This window comes from Monodelphis domestica, chromosome 1, assembly GCF_027887165.1.
Source record: "Monodelphis domestica isolate mMonDom1 chromosome 1, mMonDom1.pri, whole genome shotgun sequence".
In the NCBI taxonomy this organism is placed as follows: domain Eukaryota; kingdom Metazoa; phylum Chordata; class Mammalia; order Didelphimorphia; family Didelphidae; genus Monodelphis; species Monodelphis domestica.
In genome coordinates this window covers 112,294,196-112,312,865 of record NC_077227.1, presented here as the reverse complement: position 1 = coordinate 112,312,865, position 18,670 = coordinate 112,294,196, and the positions used below count along the sequence as shown (strand labels likewise).

The 18,670-nt window shown below is 44.2% G+C and overlaps 1 protein-coding gene across 1 annotated transcript in view; it reads right to left on the bottom strand.

Annotated features, from left to right (window-relative positions):
* Positions 1–18,670, bottom strand: part of COL17A1 (collagen type XVII alpha 1 chain) — a 66,015-nt gene continuing 47,345 nt past the window's right edge. Inside the window, exons 30-57 of the mRNA XM_007479075.3 lie at positions 17,634–17,669; positions 17,258–17,329; positions 15,938–15,964; positions 14,988–15,023; positions 14,015–14,050; positions 13,631–13,711; positions 12,663–12,698; positions 12,254–12,331; positions 11,952–12,005; positions 11,630–11,671; positions 11,352–11,405; positions 10,898–10,957; positions 10,422–10,448; positions 10,106–10,138; positions 9,929–10,012; positions 9,514–9,564; positions 8,712–8,825; positions 7,966–8,103; positions 7,376–7,441; positions 6,654–6,794; positions 5,453–5,542; positions 5,249–5,359; positions 3,937–4,083; positions 3,249–3,635; positions 2,453–2,590; positions 2,226–2,279; positions 1,882–1,962; positions 1–1,059 (exon numbers count right to left, since the gene is read on the bottom strand). Coding sequence (XP_007479137.1) covers positions 1,007–1,059; positions 1,882–1,962; positions 2,226–2,279; positions 2,453–2,590; positions 3,249–3,635; positions 3,937–4,083; positions 5,249–5,359; positions 5,453–5,542; positions 6,654–6,794; positions 7,376–7,441; positions 7,966–8,103; positions 8,712–8,825; positions 9,514–9,564; positions 9,929–10,012; positions 10,106–10,138; positions 10,422–10,448; positions 10,898–10,957; positions 11,352–11,405; positions 11,630–11,671; positions 11,952–12,005; positions 12,254–12,331; positions 12,663–12,698; positions 13,631–13,711; positions 14,015–14,050; positions 14,988–15,023; positions 15,938–15,964; positions 17,258–17,329; positions 17,634–17,669 — 2,327 coding nt within the window. The 3' untranslated portion in view covers positions 1–1,006. The remainder of the gene's footprint in view (positions 1,060–1,881; positions 1,963–2,225; positions 2,280–2,452; positions 2,591–3,248; positions 3,636–3,936; positions 4,084–5,248; positions 5,360–5,452; positions 5,543–6,653; positions 6,795–7,375; positions 7,442–7,965; positions 8,104–8,711; positions 8,826–9,513; positions 9,565–9,928; positions 10,013–10,105; positions 10,139–10,421; positions 10,449–10,897; positions 10,958–11,351; positions 11,406–11,629; positions 11,672–11,951; positions 12,006–12,253; positions 12,332–12,662; positions 12,699–13,630; positions 13,712–14,014; positions 14,051–14,987; positions 15,024–15,937; positions 15,965–17,257; positions 17,330–17,633; positions 17,670–18,670) is intronic.

Below are 18,670 nucleotides of genomic sequence, written 5' to 3'. Positions count from 1 at the left end.
TATTATTAATAAACTTTAATTGGAAATTAACAAAACAACTTCAACTTGACCACATACAGATGTTTAAAAAAATTAAAAAAAAATTTAAAAGTGCTTAAATTCATCTGATCCTGATAGCCTCCCCCCCCCAATATCTCCTTATAGTCAGAAATAGGCATTTCAGAACTGAAACAATTCGTCCAATATCTAGTACCACTAGTCCCAACCCCCATGAGTTCTTGGATCACCTCTCTTTGTAGTTTATCAATAGCCTACCATTAGCTATTAAAAATGAAGATAGACATTTGGTGCTTGGTGATAGTTAAATATGTTCCTTTTTTGTTGTTCAAGTAAAAAGCTAATGTATTCAAAAAAATTATAAAAATTGGAAACCCTGCTAAACTGAGTATCTCCTCCTAGAGGAAAATTTAATTCTGTGGCTTTCTATTCTTCCCAGTAACTTAAATGGATCAGTTTTCCTTAGCTAGCTTTCTTCTCTATGACTAGCTTGAGCAGATAGAAATTCAGGTAGAGAACAACTAAAAGCACCTTGGACATGTTAACCAAGGCAGAGCAGTGAAGCCATCCATCACCAAGAACTACTTCAAGGAAGAAAGCTCCCCATCTTTGGAGTTCAATTTAAAACCAGTTAAAGTTAAGCCACAGTAAAGGTAAAGATTCCCTGGAATTATGACTGAAAGTCATAGGAAAAGTTGAGTACAGGACTTCCCTCAGGTGGTACCTGAGAAGCATTTGTTGCAAACTCCCAAGTGGCTTTGAAATGTGAACTCTACTAAGGAACAGATCAATCCCCAAAACATTACTTGAAGTTTATCCAGCCTGAGGAATTACCCACGTGTTGTTATATGGGAGCTAAAGCCAGCATCACTTAGGCCATTTCAAATTATGAGACACATTTCTTGACCCAAAGTAGTTGTTTGGCTAAGATGTCCCAAAAGGAAGTCAGTAAGACTTAGAACTTTTAGCCCAACCCCATTCCAGGAATGAGCTCAGCATGGCTTAATCCTTATGGTTTTGCAGCAATGCTTCTCCTCCTCCTGCCAACATAGACTTGTTCACCTGGAAATTAGGAAGAGAAAAACATGGGAAGATTAGCTTGAGAACACTTGACATTTCTCATCATTGTCACACCCACAAAGATGGTTAAACTTTTTTTTAAAACTGGATTTGTGATATCATTGTTTTAGGGAATTCCAGGTAAAGTGAGGACCTGTAGATAGCTAACTGATGGCCCTGAAAGGTTAAATGACTTTGCCAGAATCAAACAGTCACTAAGTGTCAGGGAAGAAGTTTAAACCCAGGTCTAACCAACTTAAGCCAGTTCTGTATCCATTAACACCACATTGCCTCTGAGCTCCTTTTGAGAATAGTGGTTGTGTGGTGCTTACTATTCTTTTGTCAGAACAGAGTTCTTTCTGCATTGGGTCAGCCTCTTTAATTTTCTTTTATGAAACTTTTCTTGGTTCTCTCAGCTGAAAATGTTCCCTCCTCAAATGTTTGAAATTCCTTTCCCTTGCCAATTGCATCATACGTGAGTGAGTATATGTATACGCCCACATCCCCTTTATTATACTCTAAGTTCCATTTGTTATACCAAAAATTATACACTCCTCATCTTGACTTCCTTGCCAGGGAGCTTTTTTGAAACTTGCCATTGAAATTTCAAGACCATTCTTAATTCAGCCTCAGCAAAGGTCTCTTTAATCAGAAAGATGCATTTCTAAATATTGGGCCAAAGCTAGAAGGATTCTGACTGTAGAGTATGTTCAGGGTAAAATAAAGCATCTCCAAAATCAATCTTGAAAGGAAAGAACACTTTTTGATAAAAGAGTTTGGCTGCCTTTCACTGGATCCAAAGTCTTATTTCCAGATGGAATTTACCTTTGTCTCCTTTGTCTCCTTTGTGTCCTCTGGGGCCTGGAGGTCCAGGTCTACCCGGATTTCCAGCTGGTCCCCTTTCACCTGGAGGGATAAATGGATCCTTGTATCTGTGCTAGAGTGGCCAAGGGCAAGTAACAGAGTAATTTCACTGAGTTAACTGAAGCCCTCTTGTAATAAGCAGTCAGTGAATGCAAAGAAGCATTTGCCTTGTATTAGTAAATACGTCTGTCTCATAATGGCCAAAAAAGATGACCAAAATCCCAGGATAGTCACCAAAAGTGGTAGCTGTTTTGCCATTTTTTTTAACGGGAAGGGGAGTGGCCATTCCCACTCCTGATACTTACCTCTGGGTCCTGGAAAGCCTGTGTCTCCCTTTGGTCCTGGAATTGTCCCATAAGCTACAGAAGAGATGGGAGTCGGGTCAGTAAGTACTTTGCTACATTCTGCTGAGAGATCTACAGGAATGGAGTCCCTGGGCATAAGCAAGGGTGTCTGTGTGGGATGATCCCACAGCCTGGAGTAGATCTCTACCGAGAGAAGTCCTGGGCTGTGTTTTTTGGGGAGCGCTTACTCCGGAAGAAGTCCATGAGGTCCTCGGTCACGTTGCTGTAGGTTGCGAATACCTTGCTGACACCAGGAGGACCCTGGGGCCCAGGCTGGCCTGGCGGGCCTTGCACGGTGTAAGCCATGCCTTGGAGCAGACCCTGACCTGCAAAACAAATCCTTGGGCCAATGAAAGCACATCTGCGGGTCCCTCAGAAGAAATTCACATCACTTTGTAGGCTGAAGACTGGAATACTCTTCTCCCATCCCTCCTTCCCAACGTTCCGACTCCTCCAAAGCCAGGAAACACACTACTTGCCCTTGGAAGCCCCAAGCCCTGGAAGAAGCTAAAGCAGTTCTCTAAACTTTCTAAGGGAATGAGCCGAGCCTTCTCTTTCTTTTCCTCAGGAAGAAGCTCTTAACCCCCCCCCCCCCCCCCCGTTATTTTGTTTGTACATTCAGAGAATTGGAGAACCCCAGAATTTAGGGCGAGAAGGAACACGGGCGATCATCTAACCCCATCTCCTTGTTTTATCGAAAGGGACTCTTCACTAGGCGCTATTGGAGCAGAGCCTCCACCTTTGGTTTTCTGATGTCAAATCCAGGGTGTACTTTAAGTACTTTAAGTTAAGTACCTCCCTCCTTTTAGCTATGGCTAGGGATTCAGTCTGCGGGGACTCTGGGTCGGCTTTGTCTCTGGGGAGCCGGCAGTTAAGCCAGGGGCCACAGCCGCCTCCGTCTTCAGGCTCGGGCTGGCGTCTCCAAAGCGAAGACAAAGGAGGCGCGGAAGGGACCGGCTCCGAGCCTAGGGGGTTCTTACTCACGGTGCAAGGTCTCCGACACCCGAACAGCCAGTTCACTGTAATCCAGGTCCGCGGCGAAGCCTGCACCGAAAGCTCTGCCCTCAGGGCCATACATGCCCCCTTCTCCCGCTGCCGTCCCGTAGCCTCCACCAACATCTGTGCCGTAGGGGCCACCATCTCCCAGAGTTGCGCCGTAGGCTCCCCCTCCACCCAGGGACGCTCCTCCGTTGGCTCCTCCCAATCCCAGCGAGGAGCTGTAGGAAGTACTGCGGCTGGTCGAAGAGCCGTAGGAGTTACTGCTTCCCCGGCTGTAGGAGCCGTCCGCTTCCCGTAGCCGGCCATCTCCCGGCGGACCCTGAGGCCCCGGGGGGCCCGGAGGTCCCACGATGAAGCTTCGGACATCAGGACCTGTTAAACAGAACTCGATGGGAATGGCAGCCCTCGCGTCCCGCCTTTCTCTCAAGACCTCAAGGCGCCTTTCCGATTGGTTCTTGTTCGGGACATCCCAGGTGGTCCTTTTTCACGCGATAGGAGATTGTTGGGTTGGAGGGGACGGCGGGGGAGAGAGAGGAGTTGAGCTGCCTTCCGATTTCCCTTGGGCACGGCTTGCTGTGTAAATAAGGGAAGCTTCGCCGGATGGCCTCGTGGGAATGGGGCTGGACCGAGGAGAGGGCAGGGCAGGAAACGCACGACCCTGCCAGGCACCTACTTGTAAGGTAGCTAATCAGCTCACTCCGGAAACTGTCGCTGTTTTCAGCCGCATAGGTTGCCAAAGCTGCCGAAACCCCAGGGGGGCCGCGGGGGCCTGGAGGCCCTGGGGGACCGGGAGGACCCGAGACCGAAGAGAAGCCTGCACCTAGAGGTGGAGTTCAGGAGAGGGAGGTTAGGCAGTTGTCCTGAAGAGAAAGCACAAGTCTTTTCTTGATTGGTTTATGGATTGCACCCAACTCAAATCCTTGGGAGAGAAAGGACAAAGCCTGGTGAAATGGATGGGGGATGGGGGATGGGCAGCTAGTGGCTCTAGTGTATTGAGTCAGGCCTGGTGACAGGAGGTTCTGAGTTCAAATCAGGACTCAGACACTCTAGCTGTGTGACCCTGGGCAAGTCACACAACACCCATTGCTTAGCCCTTACTGCTCTTCTGTCTTGGAACCAATACACGGTATTCTAAAAACTCTTACTTTCTATCTTGTAAGAGTTTTTAGAGAAAAAGAAAAAAGAAATGAAGAGGAGGAAGGGACAGTCAGGAACACAGGTGGATCATGGGGTCAAGAACAGGACTGGATATGATATAGGGACAGGAGCAACTAATGTGCCTCTCTTCAAGGCATCAACTGAAATTCCCTGAACCATCTTCAACTGAAATTCCCTGAACCATCTTGTACCTTCCCATATACTACAGCCGGCCCCACCCCCAACTCCCCAGGTTCCTACAACCCATATCAGGTTCCCCACAACCTCCCCCCTCAATCCTGTGGACATTTAGGAGCCCTGGAAAAGCTGAGCGTTTCCTTATACTCCATCTCATATTGCTTTCTGTGTCTTTGTGTGAGTTTTTTCTCTTCTACAAACAACTGTTTAAGTTTCTGGGAAGCAAAGACTATTTCTCAGTGGCTCCCTGTATATCTGAGCACCGTGTTTGGTGCACAGACATGCAATGAATGCTCGATGATTGGAGGGTTGGTTTTGGCATTCTCTATCCTGCTGAAATAGAGGGAAATCTGGCTAGAGGCTAGAGTGATGTTTTTAAAAAAATGTACTGGGTCTAAGGAGAGTTCAGGAATCAGTTTCTTCATTACGTTTTAATTATGTTATCCTGGGCGAATCACTTAACCTTTCTAGACTCAGTTTTCCCTCTGAAAAGTGAGATGATAAAACATGTCCCGCCTAACTCAATAAGCTTATTGTGAGGAACAGATTAGATAATAGATAAGAAGGTACATTATGAGCTGTATGTCTCTAGACCCTGTATTCTGCTATTCTTAATTCTGTCCCTTCCTCTCACACACTGAGGCCCTTACTTTGAAGGTAAGATGAAAGTTCCTCCATACTGAGGCTAGACCAGGAGCTGCCTGAAGGCCCTGGAGGTCCAGGGGGTCCAGGAGGCCCAACGATGCCACTGTATTCAGACCCTAGAATGAAAAGGAAGAATGGGGAGTCATGATTTAGGGGTGCCATTCTCCATCCCGTGTCAGAATGATTCTGCATTCCAGGTCTAATCTTACCTTGGAGCAAAGACAACAGGTCCTGGTAGGATGTTCCTGGCAGACCTGGGGGACCAGGGGGACCAGGGGAACCAACACTGATCCCAGAACCTAGGAAAAGGAAACCAGAGACAGAGTGAACATTGATCAGACAAGGAGAGGGAAGTGGGAGTCGCCGGGATGGGAATGTAAAAGAGGGAGGAGAATCACCAAACAATCATCAAGGGAAAATAGGAAAGAATAATTTCAATTCATTCTGGAGTGTTGTTAAGTTTTCAAAACACTTTCCTCAAAACCGCATGAGGCAGGTAATACACTTATTATTATCTTCATTTTGCACTTAAGGAAACTGAGGCTCACAGGCTCATGGGGTTAAGAGGAATTCCCACAGCTAGTAACGTATTAGATCCAATATTCAAACTCACTTCTGGCTCCAGGACCCATGCTAATGGAAACATTTTACTATGCTGTCTTCCAAGGATAAGGAAGTCAAAAGAGAGTAAAGCAGTAAGAGTAAAACTTTTTTATTTTTTTGGGTATCATGGACCCCTTTATCAATCTAGTGAAGCCTAATGTATCCCTTCAAAGAATGTTTTTTTAAATGCATAAAATATTATTATTTTATTTTTATTAAATATTATTTTATTTATTATTATATTAATATACTTATATATTTTATTAAATATTAAAAAATAAAAAAGACAAACTATTATAAAAGAAACCAGTTATATTGAAATATATTTAAGAATCATTGGAGTGGAATCACAACCAGTGTGACAACCAGAATCGAACGTGGTGTGTGGATTAGAAATTCTCCTCTATTATGTGTCTATTTATGAAGGTGTATTTCTAAGTGTGACAGCTGAAAGGGTGCTGGATTTAGAATCAGTGGCCTGGGTCGAAATCCCCGTTTTGCTACCTGGGTGATTGTGGACAAGTGACTTAACTTCTCTGGGGATCCTGATGGGGTTGAACTAGATGACTTTAGGGCTCTCTCCAACTCTGAGTTTGGGAACCTGTGAGCCTGCGCTGTCTTCAGAACCTTATCCTCTACTCTGCTCCAGAATTTGGAGGTGGTGGTAGTTGAATTGTCAAAAGGCCAAGCTCCTCCACTTTTCAGAATACCTTCCATTCAATCCTAGAGTGATGGGCTCACGCTGTTCCTTAGAGGTGCTCAGAAGGGAAACCACTCCCCGTTCTCTGCCTCCCAGAGGACACTCACTTCTCATGTAGCTTAGGATGCGGTTGGTCAACTCTTCATAGTCCAGAGTCAGCATGGACCCATCCCCGCTGGCTCCTGGTGGCCCAGGCGGTCCTCGAGGACCCATCAGATATTGCCGGAGATATTGGCGCACTTCTTCCCCTAAAACAAACCCCCGATGAAGACACGTCAGAGTGGAGCATCCTATCTATGAAATGGGATCAGATTAAGCAGCCCAGCAGCCACATTCCATCTCCCACAGGTACAATAGTGAATAAACCTGCCCCTTCGCCAGATGCACAAACTGAGACCATGGTCCAGGAGTGAAACGAGAACGTACTCCGTTCTCACGCTTGCACCCCCACTTTCCTGGGACTATTTTGTCCAGATATCTGGAAAGAAACTTTGTCCTGTTTGCTGGAAATCGGGGAGATTGATGAGCACCTTTCTAAGCAGGTTTTCTAATTTGGCAGAGAAATGCCACGGACTGGTGACATTTCTGAGACTCGTAAATCACATCTTGCTAGCTAACTGCTGCCACTGCAAGGCTTCTCAAGCCCTTTCTGTGGATATCTCCAAGGAATAGGTCCTTGGTCATAGTTAATGAGCAAGGGCAAGAGGCAATAGTACTAAGGGACCATAATGTCCAGGCAGTTAATACACATTTATTAAGTGCTACTATGTGCCAGGTACTATATTAAACACTGGCTGGTCTCACCCCCCATCCTGGTCTAGGTACTCACTTTGCAGAACAAGTAGGATGTCTTCAGAAGAAATCGAGGAAAAGGAGCCCACATTGTACCCAGAAGCTGTGAGGGACATATAAAATTTTTTTCTTAATGGAATTAAGTTATATTTTCTAAACTGTACAATATACAAACTCCTTCCAGAGTAAGGAAAAACCAGATAGACCTGCTTTAATATACAGATAAGAATCCCTGGTATTTAGCATATATTTTGCACCTAATGATGGCTGCTAAAGTACAGGATTTCTTAGGTTGGCTAAACATGAGTTTTGCAATTTTACTTTATGGCATCCATTTTTGCCCAGCAAATTCTATAAAGAAATTTATGACCTAAAGGTATACCTTAGTGTCTATAAGTGCACATTCTGAGTGAATGACGTTTTTCTGTATTTGTCTCTCTATATATCCATCTGAATAGGAGGGGGTAGGGGAAGGCAGGAAATCATAGATGGGACTCGTTGAAAGAACACAGAGCTTTTTGCCAAATAGGTTAGTCTCTATGGGATATAGAAAGGAAAGCACCTGGATGTGGAGTTAGGAAATGCATGTGAATATGTAGGTGGGCTGCGGGGGGACCAGAGACTTACTCCGTAAGTAGCTCATGACTCGGCTCGCCAGCTCAGTGTAGTCGAAAGTTTCCCCACCAATGGTGGTGACAGGTCCTGGAGGCCCTGGGGGGCCAGGGGGACCCTGAACTCCAGAGAGGTGACTTCTGATGCTGTCACCTAAACACCAGGAAACACAAGTAGAATGGAGCCCATGTCAGGAAGGGAGCATTGCTTTCAAAGGTCCCCTTCTCTCCAAAAGGGAGCTCAAAATTCCTGAGGAAATGCACTTTCCTAGCCGTAGCTATTCTCACTGAATCCTATTAGAGGGAGAATTGAGGTATAGGAAGGTTCAGGTCAGAGATGTGCTCTGGGCCACATGGCTCATGATGGGTGGTACTGTGGATAGATACTTCTCTTTGAGCTGCTTCAATCATGTCTGACTCTGGGACGTATGTCTGTTGTTTGAGGATTGACCTAACTGAATTCTCAGAGGGTCTTCGTCAGAGTGATGGCCACCAGTGCTGGGCTTTTTCAGCTACAGCATCTCATGGAACCATTTCCAAGGCACAAAGGATGGTGCTGGAGAAAGGACGCAGACCAGTGAATCCACAGGTTGACGGAGCTCTGAAGGAGATGCCTGTGCAAGTCAATGTTTTGCTTTCCCTGTCTTCCAACTATGCCAACCCCTTGGGGCTGTGTCTAACACTCAGAGATTCAGAGTTTGGAGGACCAAATGGTCCCTGGCTAGTGCTCCTGTGGCCTCAGTGGGTTAGGGCAGCACTCACTCTGCATGTAATCAGAGATGTACTGTTGAATCTCCCGTCTGGAGCTGCTGATGGAGCCAGGAGGACCAGGAGGGCCAGGTGGTCCTGGGGGTCCTCGAGAACTTGATGAGCCTCCTGTAGAAAACAGAAATGTTCAGCCTCTCCATATTGGGCACAGGGAGACAGGGAGTGGATACTGCCTTTGATGAGTTTCTGTCTTCCCTTTCCTAAGGGAGAAATGGGTCAAGATCCACAAAGGAACATGGAGGGGATTAGGCTTGAGTTACCAGTGGAGCCTGTGTGCAAGAAGGTCCCAGAGATGAGCAGTTCTCCCCTCTTCAAATCCAGTAGTGCCTTGAAGGATCAGTTCCAGAGTCCCATTTGCTCCATGAAGTGTTCTTTAGCTATTCTAGCTCATGTTGCTCTCTCCCTCACATAAACTGCTAACGCTCCTATTCCCTGTTCCACTAATTTAGCACTCAATGACCTATGTTATTAGTTTTTAGTTATTATTTATTGGTTTTTATATTTGTGGATCTTGTCCCCTAGCCAAATTGTAAAATTCCTAAAGATAATTTCCTTTGTCTTCCCCACAGGTCTGGCACACTCAAGCGTGGGCACATGTGTACACACACACACACACACACACACACACACACACACACAGTAGATATCCAGTAAATGCTTGTTGAATGAATTTCCTCAAAGAAATGGTCTGTTGGGACTAAGGCAAATGAGGAGGACTTCTCTCCAAATCCCTCAGTGAGAAACATTTTTTTTTTAAAAAGAGGGACTAGGTTCTCTCAAGAAGAGATAGTCTTACCTCGAGAGGGGCTCCCAGGGATTCCAGGAGCACCAGGGACACCAGGATCACCTAGAAGCAAAAGGAGAGAAAGCAGTCTGCTGAAAAAGCCTCATCTTCCAGGAATCCTTCTCTAATGATCTAGCAGCCAGTTCCTGATCTTTGGCTTTACCCCTCCCACACCCCATTCACAGGGTTCCTCATTGGCATGTTCTTCTGACTGTTGTTCTCAATGGTGACCCAACTTCTCTCAAGAGAGAGTGAGTGAACTTCTGAGGACCAGGTTTGTCTCCCTAGCTCAATGCTGGCTGCATGGCAAAGGCTCATCGAATGATTAAGGATCTGAAGGGGGCCTCTTGGATGCTTGAAGTCCCTAAGTTCCACAGATTGTGAGAACATTCCATCCCAATAACTCCCCTTTCTTACCAACACCTACCTTTGTCACCTTTGGGTCCTGGAAGTCCCTGATCACCAGGTGGGCCAGGTGGACCTCGTAGGGTGACTCCCAGCGTGTCCGAACCTAGAAGTCAAGGATTTAATTGTCACAAGTCATCAGCCAGATTTAGAAGTGGGATGGAGAGAGGTCAATAGGAGGAAATGGCCCAGTACTAACCTGAAACAGAGAGTCCTGGGAGGCCAGGGTCTCCTGAGAGGCAAAAGAGGGTCCAAATGGTTAGATCTCCTTTTCATGATATCTCCCAGATAGAGCCTCTATCCACTTCCTCTCTTTGCTTGTCCTTTACAAATCCCCATGTAATGCTGCTTTACACACCCACCTAACTAAACACCTATACATGTACTCAGTTTTTTTAAATGAAGTTGTTTCCAAGAAGTTCAAGGATCCCCACAGTCTCTCTCTTCTTCCGTCTCCCTAGCAATGAACCTTGCCATGATACCCTCTCCAAGGCATCCCTACCCTCTCCATTTACCTTGGTATCCTCGGGGTCCCGGAGAGCCTGTTGGAGATAAAACAGAAAGGTTGTGAGATTGATACATAACACGAATCAGAGGGATTTTTAGGACAGGGCCATTGTGATGAGTCTAGTATTGAAAGGAATAGGGATCTTGGGGGGAAATAGGCTAAAAAACCCAGAAAGAACCTTTTAACCTCCTTTGTATCCAGATATTCAGTTGCTCAGGAAGAGAAGGGCTTTGGGGGAGCCTTCTTTGTGGCTTATGGCATCTCTTCCCCTCTTTCCCATTGGAGCTCAGAGCAGGAGTATGGGAGATCAAGGAAACTTTTCAGCTCAGCTGGTTCCCCTCAACTCTGTGCCCTGTTTGCCAAGGTACCATTGGAATTAAGCTCTACAAAGTTCTCATCCCATGGGCTTTTCCTAAGGTGGGAAGGTGGGAAGGATAGACAAATTCCCAGAAGACCCTGTAAACAGAAAGGCAATGCGCTCACCTTGATCTCCTTTGGGGCCAGGAGGTCCAGGTGGGCCAGGGGGACCAGAGAAGAATGTTTCTGTGGAAGAGATGAGTGGACTATAAGAGGTCCAGTTGACGTGTGTTCCCTGTCATGGCTTTATGCCTTGAAATTCATGCCATGGATTGTATTTTCAGCCCAAAGCTGCCTGGACCCATTTCACCTTAATTAATTAATGCTAATTAATTAATTAATAATAAATTAAAAATTTATATCAATTTCCATTTGTTGTCATGTTATTCTGTCTCTATACCATCACCTGCCTCTAAGGCCTGGTGAACCCCAAGGATGAAGATGGTATTTCATAGTTTATCTTTCCTCCAAAGTGCTTTGTTTAAGTTTCCTCCTTTACTACCACATGGAGTCTCAAAGCTCACAGAGTCTCCTATGAGACGCTTATTGTGTTTTCAGTGAGAGAGAGAGATAGGCTTACCTGAGTTTGTAAGGAAACTTCCAGGTGGTCCAGGAGGTCCTGGTAGGCCTTCCCCTGTGCAAGAAAAATCCCGATCTAGGTTAAGACTGAAAGCCTACCCATATCGGACAGTTTGCTTCCTTTCTACCCAATGACATTTAAAGAAAACTTGGTGAGTAGGATTGGTCAGGGGTGTGCTAGAAAGGAAGTCTGAGTATGTTGAACAGCTTATAAGTTCCTGGGAGATGAATCTGGCTTCAACCTCCTTTCCTATCCACCCTCTAGGCCTGAATGCTTACCTGCTGGGCCTCGGGGTCCTGGAGGGCCTGTGATGGAAGCTCCTAGAGGAAGAAACACACAAAGCCAAGGTTTGAGATACAGAGGGGTGGGTGTGGGGGGGAGCCCTGGTTCTAAGCAGGGCAAGGCTACAAATTCATGTGACAAATGTATTCATTCCCTTCTTTGGTACTTAGTTTTCTTATCTACAAAATTAGAAATCTCTCCTAGCTCTGACTCTAGGATTCTTTATCTGATTGTAGATTTTGGAAACAGAGTGTTTCTGAGCTTCTTTACAAGTCTTTCCTATCCTTTGATTTTCTAAGGCTCTCCTGGGATACTCACCTGGTGGTCCTGGTGGTCCTGGTGGTCCAGGGGGGCCTTGCAATTGAGCAGTGTCTACAAAAGAAAAGAAAATAGACTATTTTCTCGCATGGACTCCTTCTATCACCACCTTTTTTCTTTCCTAATCCTTGAATCCCGAAAGGGCCACAGAGTAATTCAGGTTACTTTATCAAGCCCTGACCAGTTTAGGGAAGTTCATGACTCCTATGTTCCTTGCACCCTGACTCCATCGGACTCTAGGCTTCTCCCCATCTTACTTTAGGCCTGCTTTTGCACAAACCAAACAGAACAAAGCTACTTACGAGGAGCAGAATTGAGCCCAGCAGAAGAGCTGCTTCCAATAATCGATTCCCCTGCGATGCCTCTCTCCCCTCGGGGACCTGTTGGCCAGGAAAAAAGATGGGGTTTTCTTTTCATCCATTGGTATTGCTTTTATTCTTTTGTCTCAGGGGGCAGAGTTGATCCCCAAATCTGGACTGCTGAAAATCCCTGGGGAGAATGAAATCTGGCAGAGGAAAGGACTAATAGGCTCTTTGGGGTCATGCCTTATTTCTAGCCCATTTCTCAGAAAAGGGGCCCTTGAAGCCTCCTGAGCTTTTGGTGACATACTGTCATGGCTAGCAGCATAACTTCTGCTAATGAGAAACCAAATAATCATACATACTATTTGGGAACCCATAATCATTTCTCATGTTACCAGGCATAGCATACCTTGTTGTCCTGGAAGACCAGCTGGGCCGGCAGGTCCTGCAGAATGGGAAAAAGAAGGGACGAATCTTATTTCTTTAGTCATAGTTTGCAGAATGAAAGGAAGGGACAAGGGCTTAGATGCTTGACCTCAATATGCCCAAGAGAAATAAACTAAAAAATATATGCTGTGTTGGAAATTTGCCATAATATAGAAGAGTTGGTGAGTTTACCTCTGATTAATTGATTTCCCCTCAGCCTCATTAATGAAATCATAGAAAGGGTAGGTATTAGAGCTGACAAGTTGTTAATGTGTTAAACAAAATGGTGTGCCTATTCCTTTTTAACCCTTTCCCAACATGTGAATATATTTTTGGTGATAGAATTGGAGGATATCTTGCAAAAAAGTTTGGGAACTCCCCAGGTAACCTCAAAAAAGTTAATTTTCCAGCTCTAGTGTCAGTTGGGACATTAAGTAGCTTTAAGGAGTTTTGAGCACTGGCAGTCCAGAAGAGAGCTATGCTGGAAGAACTCAGCGTTTGAGAAGCTTTCACTCTGCCTTTTTCCCCCTTGAGTTTTGATCAGAAAACAGTGAAGGTTGAGGGAATGAAGGATTTTTTTTCTTCTTCCTTCCCCCATTGGCATTTTGCTCTGGGGCTGCTTGCTCAGTAGGAGACACTATACTCAGCAGAGAAGAGAGCAGGCTAAAACAGAAAGTCACTTGGCCACAGAGAAAACAGCTAATTGGATTCAAGAGAGAATTAGCCATGGTAATCAGGAGTCAGGTTGTGAAGAGAGAAAGACCAAGGGAAGTCAACTGAAAGATGTGACTGGAAGAGAAACTATCCAGAAGGAAAAGCATGAAAATAGTGCAAACTTTTCTTATGTACAAGTGGTAAGGCTGATTCACTGCAAGGGAAATCCTCATGACATCCAAAGATAAGCGAGGTCTGTAGTTAATTTCTGGCAAAACCACAAAAATGTTTTCCAACCTGGAATGCCTGGTGGTCCTGGGGGCCCCATGGCTCCTGGTGGTCCTGGAGGTCCTGGTACAGTCACTGTTGATGTTCCCTCTGTAAAAAGATGAAGCAATGAATAAACAAAACCAACAATTGGATGCTTTAAGGCCAAAGTTATCATCATAACTCTTATTTTAATGTCATGCTCTCCCATAGCATAAGAACAGTTAGGAAGGAAAACCAACTTTGCTCTCTCCTTGGTCCTGAACCAAAGAGCCCATAGTTTCATCTCATCTAACACAATTGCCCTAGAGCCAAGCATTTCTTAAAATGTATTAACATAGAGAAATGTGTACAAACACACACTGTAAATGAGATGAAGAAACAGAAACCAGGACAACCCCAAGCTCTCCTTACCTGAAGTTACAATCCTGCCTGGAGTTCCAGTGTCACCTATGGGAGGGAGAAGGGTGTAGGAGGAAGAAGAAGAAGCAAGGATGAGAGTGTTGGATTTCTGTATGAATTAATGGATCAGTGAATCATTTTCAGTGTCTTCCCATTACACCAGAGGAACTGATCTCCCACCTAAGCCCCGAGCCTTCTTGCTAAAGGCATTATAATAAGCAGAGAGAGAGAGAACATGTACTGTATTACATCAAGTACCAATCTCCCAGCTGATGACTCAGAAAGCCTCAATCGTTGACTTCTGGCCTCAAGTGACTTGTGGGAGGAGGAGGGCTGGGGATTTAGGGCAAAGGCTTTGTCCTGATAGCTTCCCAATGTACCTTTAGGGGAAACTAATGGATGGTTGGTTATATTCAGATCTTTAATCACCAAACTATTTTCTTTCCAGATTGTGAAGAGGAGGGAGGGAAAAGGGGATGAGAGGGACTTTCTTACTGGGTATGTATATTCTTGGTTTACAAAATTACAGAGAGGTTAAGGGTAAGAGAAGGTAAGTTTGCTTGGCAGTCTAGATTGAAGGGAGAAGAGGCTTGAGAATGGGGAGGTGGTGAAGAGGTGGGCTGCTTAGAGAGGGACACTTTTTGCTTGGTATCCGAGAGAATGCTCTAGGGTGGATTCATGTGGATATAGGGTTCATGGAGCTGTCCTAGGTCAGTGGAGAGAGTTTGAGGATGTCCTATCTTGTTGAACTGTACAATAGGGACCCTAGTCTGGTGTGTGCATGTCTATATCTCTAGAGATCTGTGGCGATGCTGTCAAGAGAGGAAATTTGTTCGCAAGGCTCTAATTGGTCAGGAAAAAGCTTCTTCCTTGTAGACACTAGGTGTCACTGTTGCTCCAGGTCCTGATGAGAGATGTGGCCCCAGCAAAACCTTGACAATCTCAGGAGGCAGAAAATGAATATTTAATTTAGAGACTCACTTACCTTTAACCCCCTGTCTGCCTGGAGTCCCAGGAAGTCCTGATGGGATTAAAAAATAAATAAATCAGTAGGATGAATGTCAAATAAATAAATCACAGTATTAATTCCTGCTGTACTGAAGCTTAATGAACAAACCACCTAACTGAGGTCAGAAGTCCCAGCCTAACTTCCACCTTTGCAAAGATCTCTCTTTCCCTTCCTGGGCTGAGAAGGAAATAACCCAGCCTCAAAGAAAGCTTTGTTCGAAGCTCAGCACAGTAGAAGGTGGGGAGGACCAGTGATAGTTCTCCTAGAAACAGAAGCTAGAGTGGTAAAGATTACAAAACATCCCTCAGCCTGTAACACTCTCATTAATACACTTTCATCATCCTCACATGATCCAGTGAGGTCCTCTTTTTTTCAAACCTTCCTCAAGGGGACAGCTAGATGACTCAATGTATTGAGAACCATGCTTAGAGGTCCTGGGTTCAAATCTCATCCGGGACACTTCCTCGCTGTGTGACCCCGGGCAAGTCATTTAACTCCCATTGTCTAGCCCTTAGTGCTCTTCTGCTTTGGAACCAATAAAATACACAGTATTGATTCTAAGGGAGTAGGTAAGTAGTTTTTTTTTAAAGAATATAGTCTACTTTTGATTATCAATGCAACAAAAGGAACAGAGGCCCAGTTAATACCAAATGGTGGATAATCCAAAAGGCACTTTGCACCATTTCATTCATTCATTCATGATATACTGTTGAACAGATTTTACTTCCTCATTACTTATTATCTAAGATCACACAAACAGGAGAGACTTGGACTGATGTGGCTATAAGAGGTAGATGGATGGTCCAGGTAGGCTGGCTGACACAGGTGATACACCTGGATAGGTGGGGAATTGGTATAGACCCTTAGTTACCCAAAGTGGCTAACTGACAGTTGAAGCAAACTAATAAGGAACTTCAGTATCTCACCTGGAGGTCCTTGGGGTCCTGTGAGGCCTAAAGAGAAGGAAAGACAAATGAGAGAGTTCAAAGGCATGTTTCAAAGAGAGCAATTCTGAACTACAGGCTTGGCATCAACACATATCAGAAACGTTATCACATGTGGACCAAAGGGGGCATACTTCTTTTTAAATTGACATTTGACAGATTAAATTTGTTTGAATCAAATGAATTGTTCCTTTCAAAAGAAAATCTAGTGACCCTAGAACCGTCCTTTGGTTTCATAAAAATGTGATTTTTTGGCATAAGGAATTCTTGGGTGTGGAAACTCCCTTCGCCCATGCAGGTCAATATCTTCCCTGCAAGAGTAGAGAATTGCCTACAGCCCTGAGAATTTCAGTTCCTTGCACCTGGCCACACAGTAAAAGGTGGGGCCAAACTTCTGTTTTCCTGGCTTCAAGGCTTCTTCTCTATCCATTATGCCTGCTGCCTGTCCATAGGACTGAGACTAAGACTAAGAGAAAAATAGGATTCATATTCCCATTCCTTTAAAGTTTACAAAACACTTTCTTCATAACAATCCTTTCTAAATTTTGTCATTCTTTTACAAATGAGGAAACTGAGGATTGGACAAGTTAAATGACATTCATAAGGTTAGATAGTTTCTAAAGTTAGACAATTAGAGCCCTAGAACTCAAACCCTGAACTTTGGAGTCCAAGAATAGCATTCTTCCATTATGTCATTCTGTACTATAGTATACAAGCTTTGGACCCAGGAAACATACCTGAGTCACAGTTCCTTGCCTAGAAAATGGTAATTTAAAAAGTATGTATATTATTTATATATATAATATAAAAAGTATATATATATTATATAAAACACATATATAATATATATATTAACTCACAAAGTTAATGTGGGAATTAAGCTCAGGTGTGACTTCTGCCTAAAACTCTTATACGATCTCTCTCAGTTCCTACTCCTTCCCTTAATTTATTTTGTATGATTCTTAGAATGTAAGTTCTTTGAGGGCAGGAACTCATTTTTTTTCCATCTCTGATTCCTCATAGCCTATCAGAATGCCAGGCATAGAATATATGCTTAATAAATGTTTATTGAATTGAGATGTATTAATTTTGTAATATAATAAAATGACATAAATGCTAAATTGTTGTTTTTTATTATGTCACACATCTGTTTCCCTAAATGTCACAAACCATGGAAGTCCCGACCCAACATCCTCCTTATCCAACTTTTTGCTCTTCTTTGCAAAGCTGATACATAAGATGGGGAAACTGGTCCCAAACATAGCATTGCCAGCAGCCACTCACTCATCTTTGTTCTATTACCTGGTTTCCCTCCTTCTCCTGCAGGTCCTGGTGGGCCACGGATTCCAGGCATCCCTGTAAGACCTTGTTCACCTAGAGAGATCAGGTTGTCAATTTGAGAGTGTTTCTACTTCAAGAAAAAGCAAAGTGACCATTCTGTTCCTACCAAGTGACAATCTGCCCTGAGTTCATGATCTTGTATAGGGTTCGTGGACTGGATGTGCAAGATGGTAGGTGGAAGGCAAGAAAGATTTGGACACTAATGATAATGCTCCCCAAGGCATATTTCACCTTGGGACTATTTGTTGTTTGTAATAGACTTGCGTACTTCTGTTTGGAATACCTAAAGGTGATCATGGGTTTCTTGGGAAGAAAGCAATGAAAAAAGGTGACCAACCTCTTGGGCCTTGGTGTCCATCTGGACCAGCTGGACCTGTTTAAAACAACCAAAGTCCATGTTAATTCCAAAGAGATCCCATTTGACTCCTTCCCTTTACTATCCCTAAAAGGATCAGAAAGAATACTTGTCAGCAGTTTCAGGAAAAAAGAGCAATGATCACACATTTTGTTCAAGTGTCCTTGTAGCCCTTTTCTAGATAGCAAAATGATTATAATAAAAGTCCCCTCCCCCTCTTCTTGGGCTATCACTATCCCCCATCACTCTAGTTCTAAATGATGCCTTGCAAAACAGCCATCGATGACTTCCCAAGATCCTTCAAGATCCTTCTGAATTTAGACGCAGTCCATCTTTCCACCTTGGTTTCTTAAGCATTTTACAATTTGGCAAAAATGCACAGTCACTATTTCCAAAACACAGCTTGTCCATTCCACCTCTGCATCTTTCCTTATGGTATTCTCTCTGTCTCTGTCGGTCTCTCTCCTCTCCCACTTTTTCTCTCTCTTCTCTCTTTCTGCATTTGTCTCGATCTTTCTCCTCTGCTTGTCTTTTTCTCTTTCTCTCTTTCTCCCCTTTTCATAATTGCCTCTCTCCCCCTCTACCAATAAAATTTTTAACCTTCCCCCTTTAAGCATTTGCTCTAAAGCCACAGCCCCATAAAGCTTTCCATGGCCTTTACACATCTATTGCCACCCACAATCCCTGATCTGTTCCATTTTTCCAGCCTGTTCCCACAATTCTCCTCCATGCATCCCAGAACATAGTCCGATGCATAGCACACTTTTTAGTGCTTTAAGGATCTCTGATTTCCATGGTCAGAATTTTCCATCTACCTATGTGGATCACAAGGCCTCTGAAACTGTGACCTTTGAGACCTTCTATGACCAAAAATTTCATTACCCTGCAATCAGTGAGATGTCAGAGCACACACAAAATGCTTACTAAATGTTGATTTGAGCCCAATGTGATCTCTCCCCTTTTCTGAACTCTTCTGACATTCTGTCATGGCATTTATCACAGCCTTATGTATATTAATT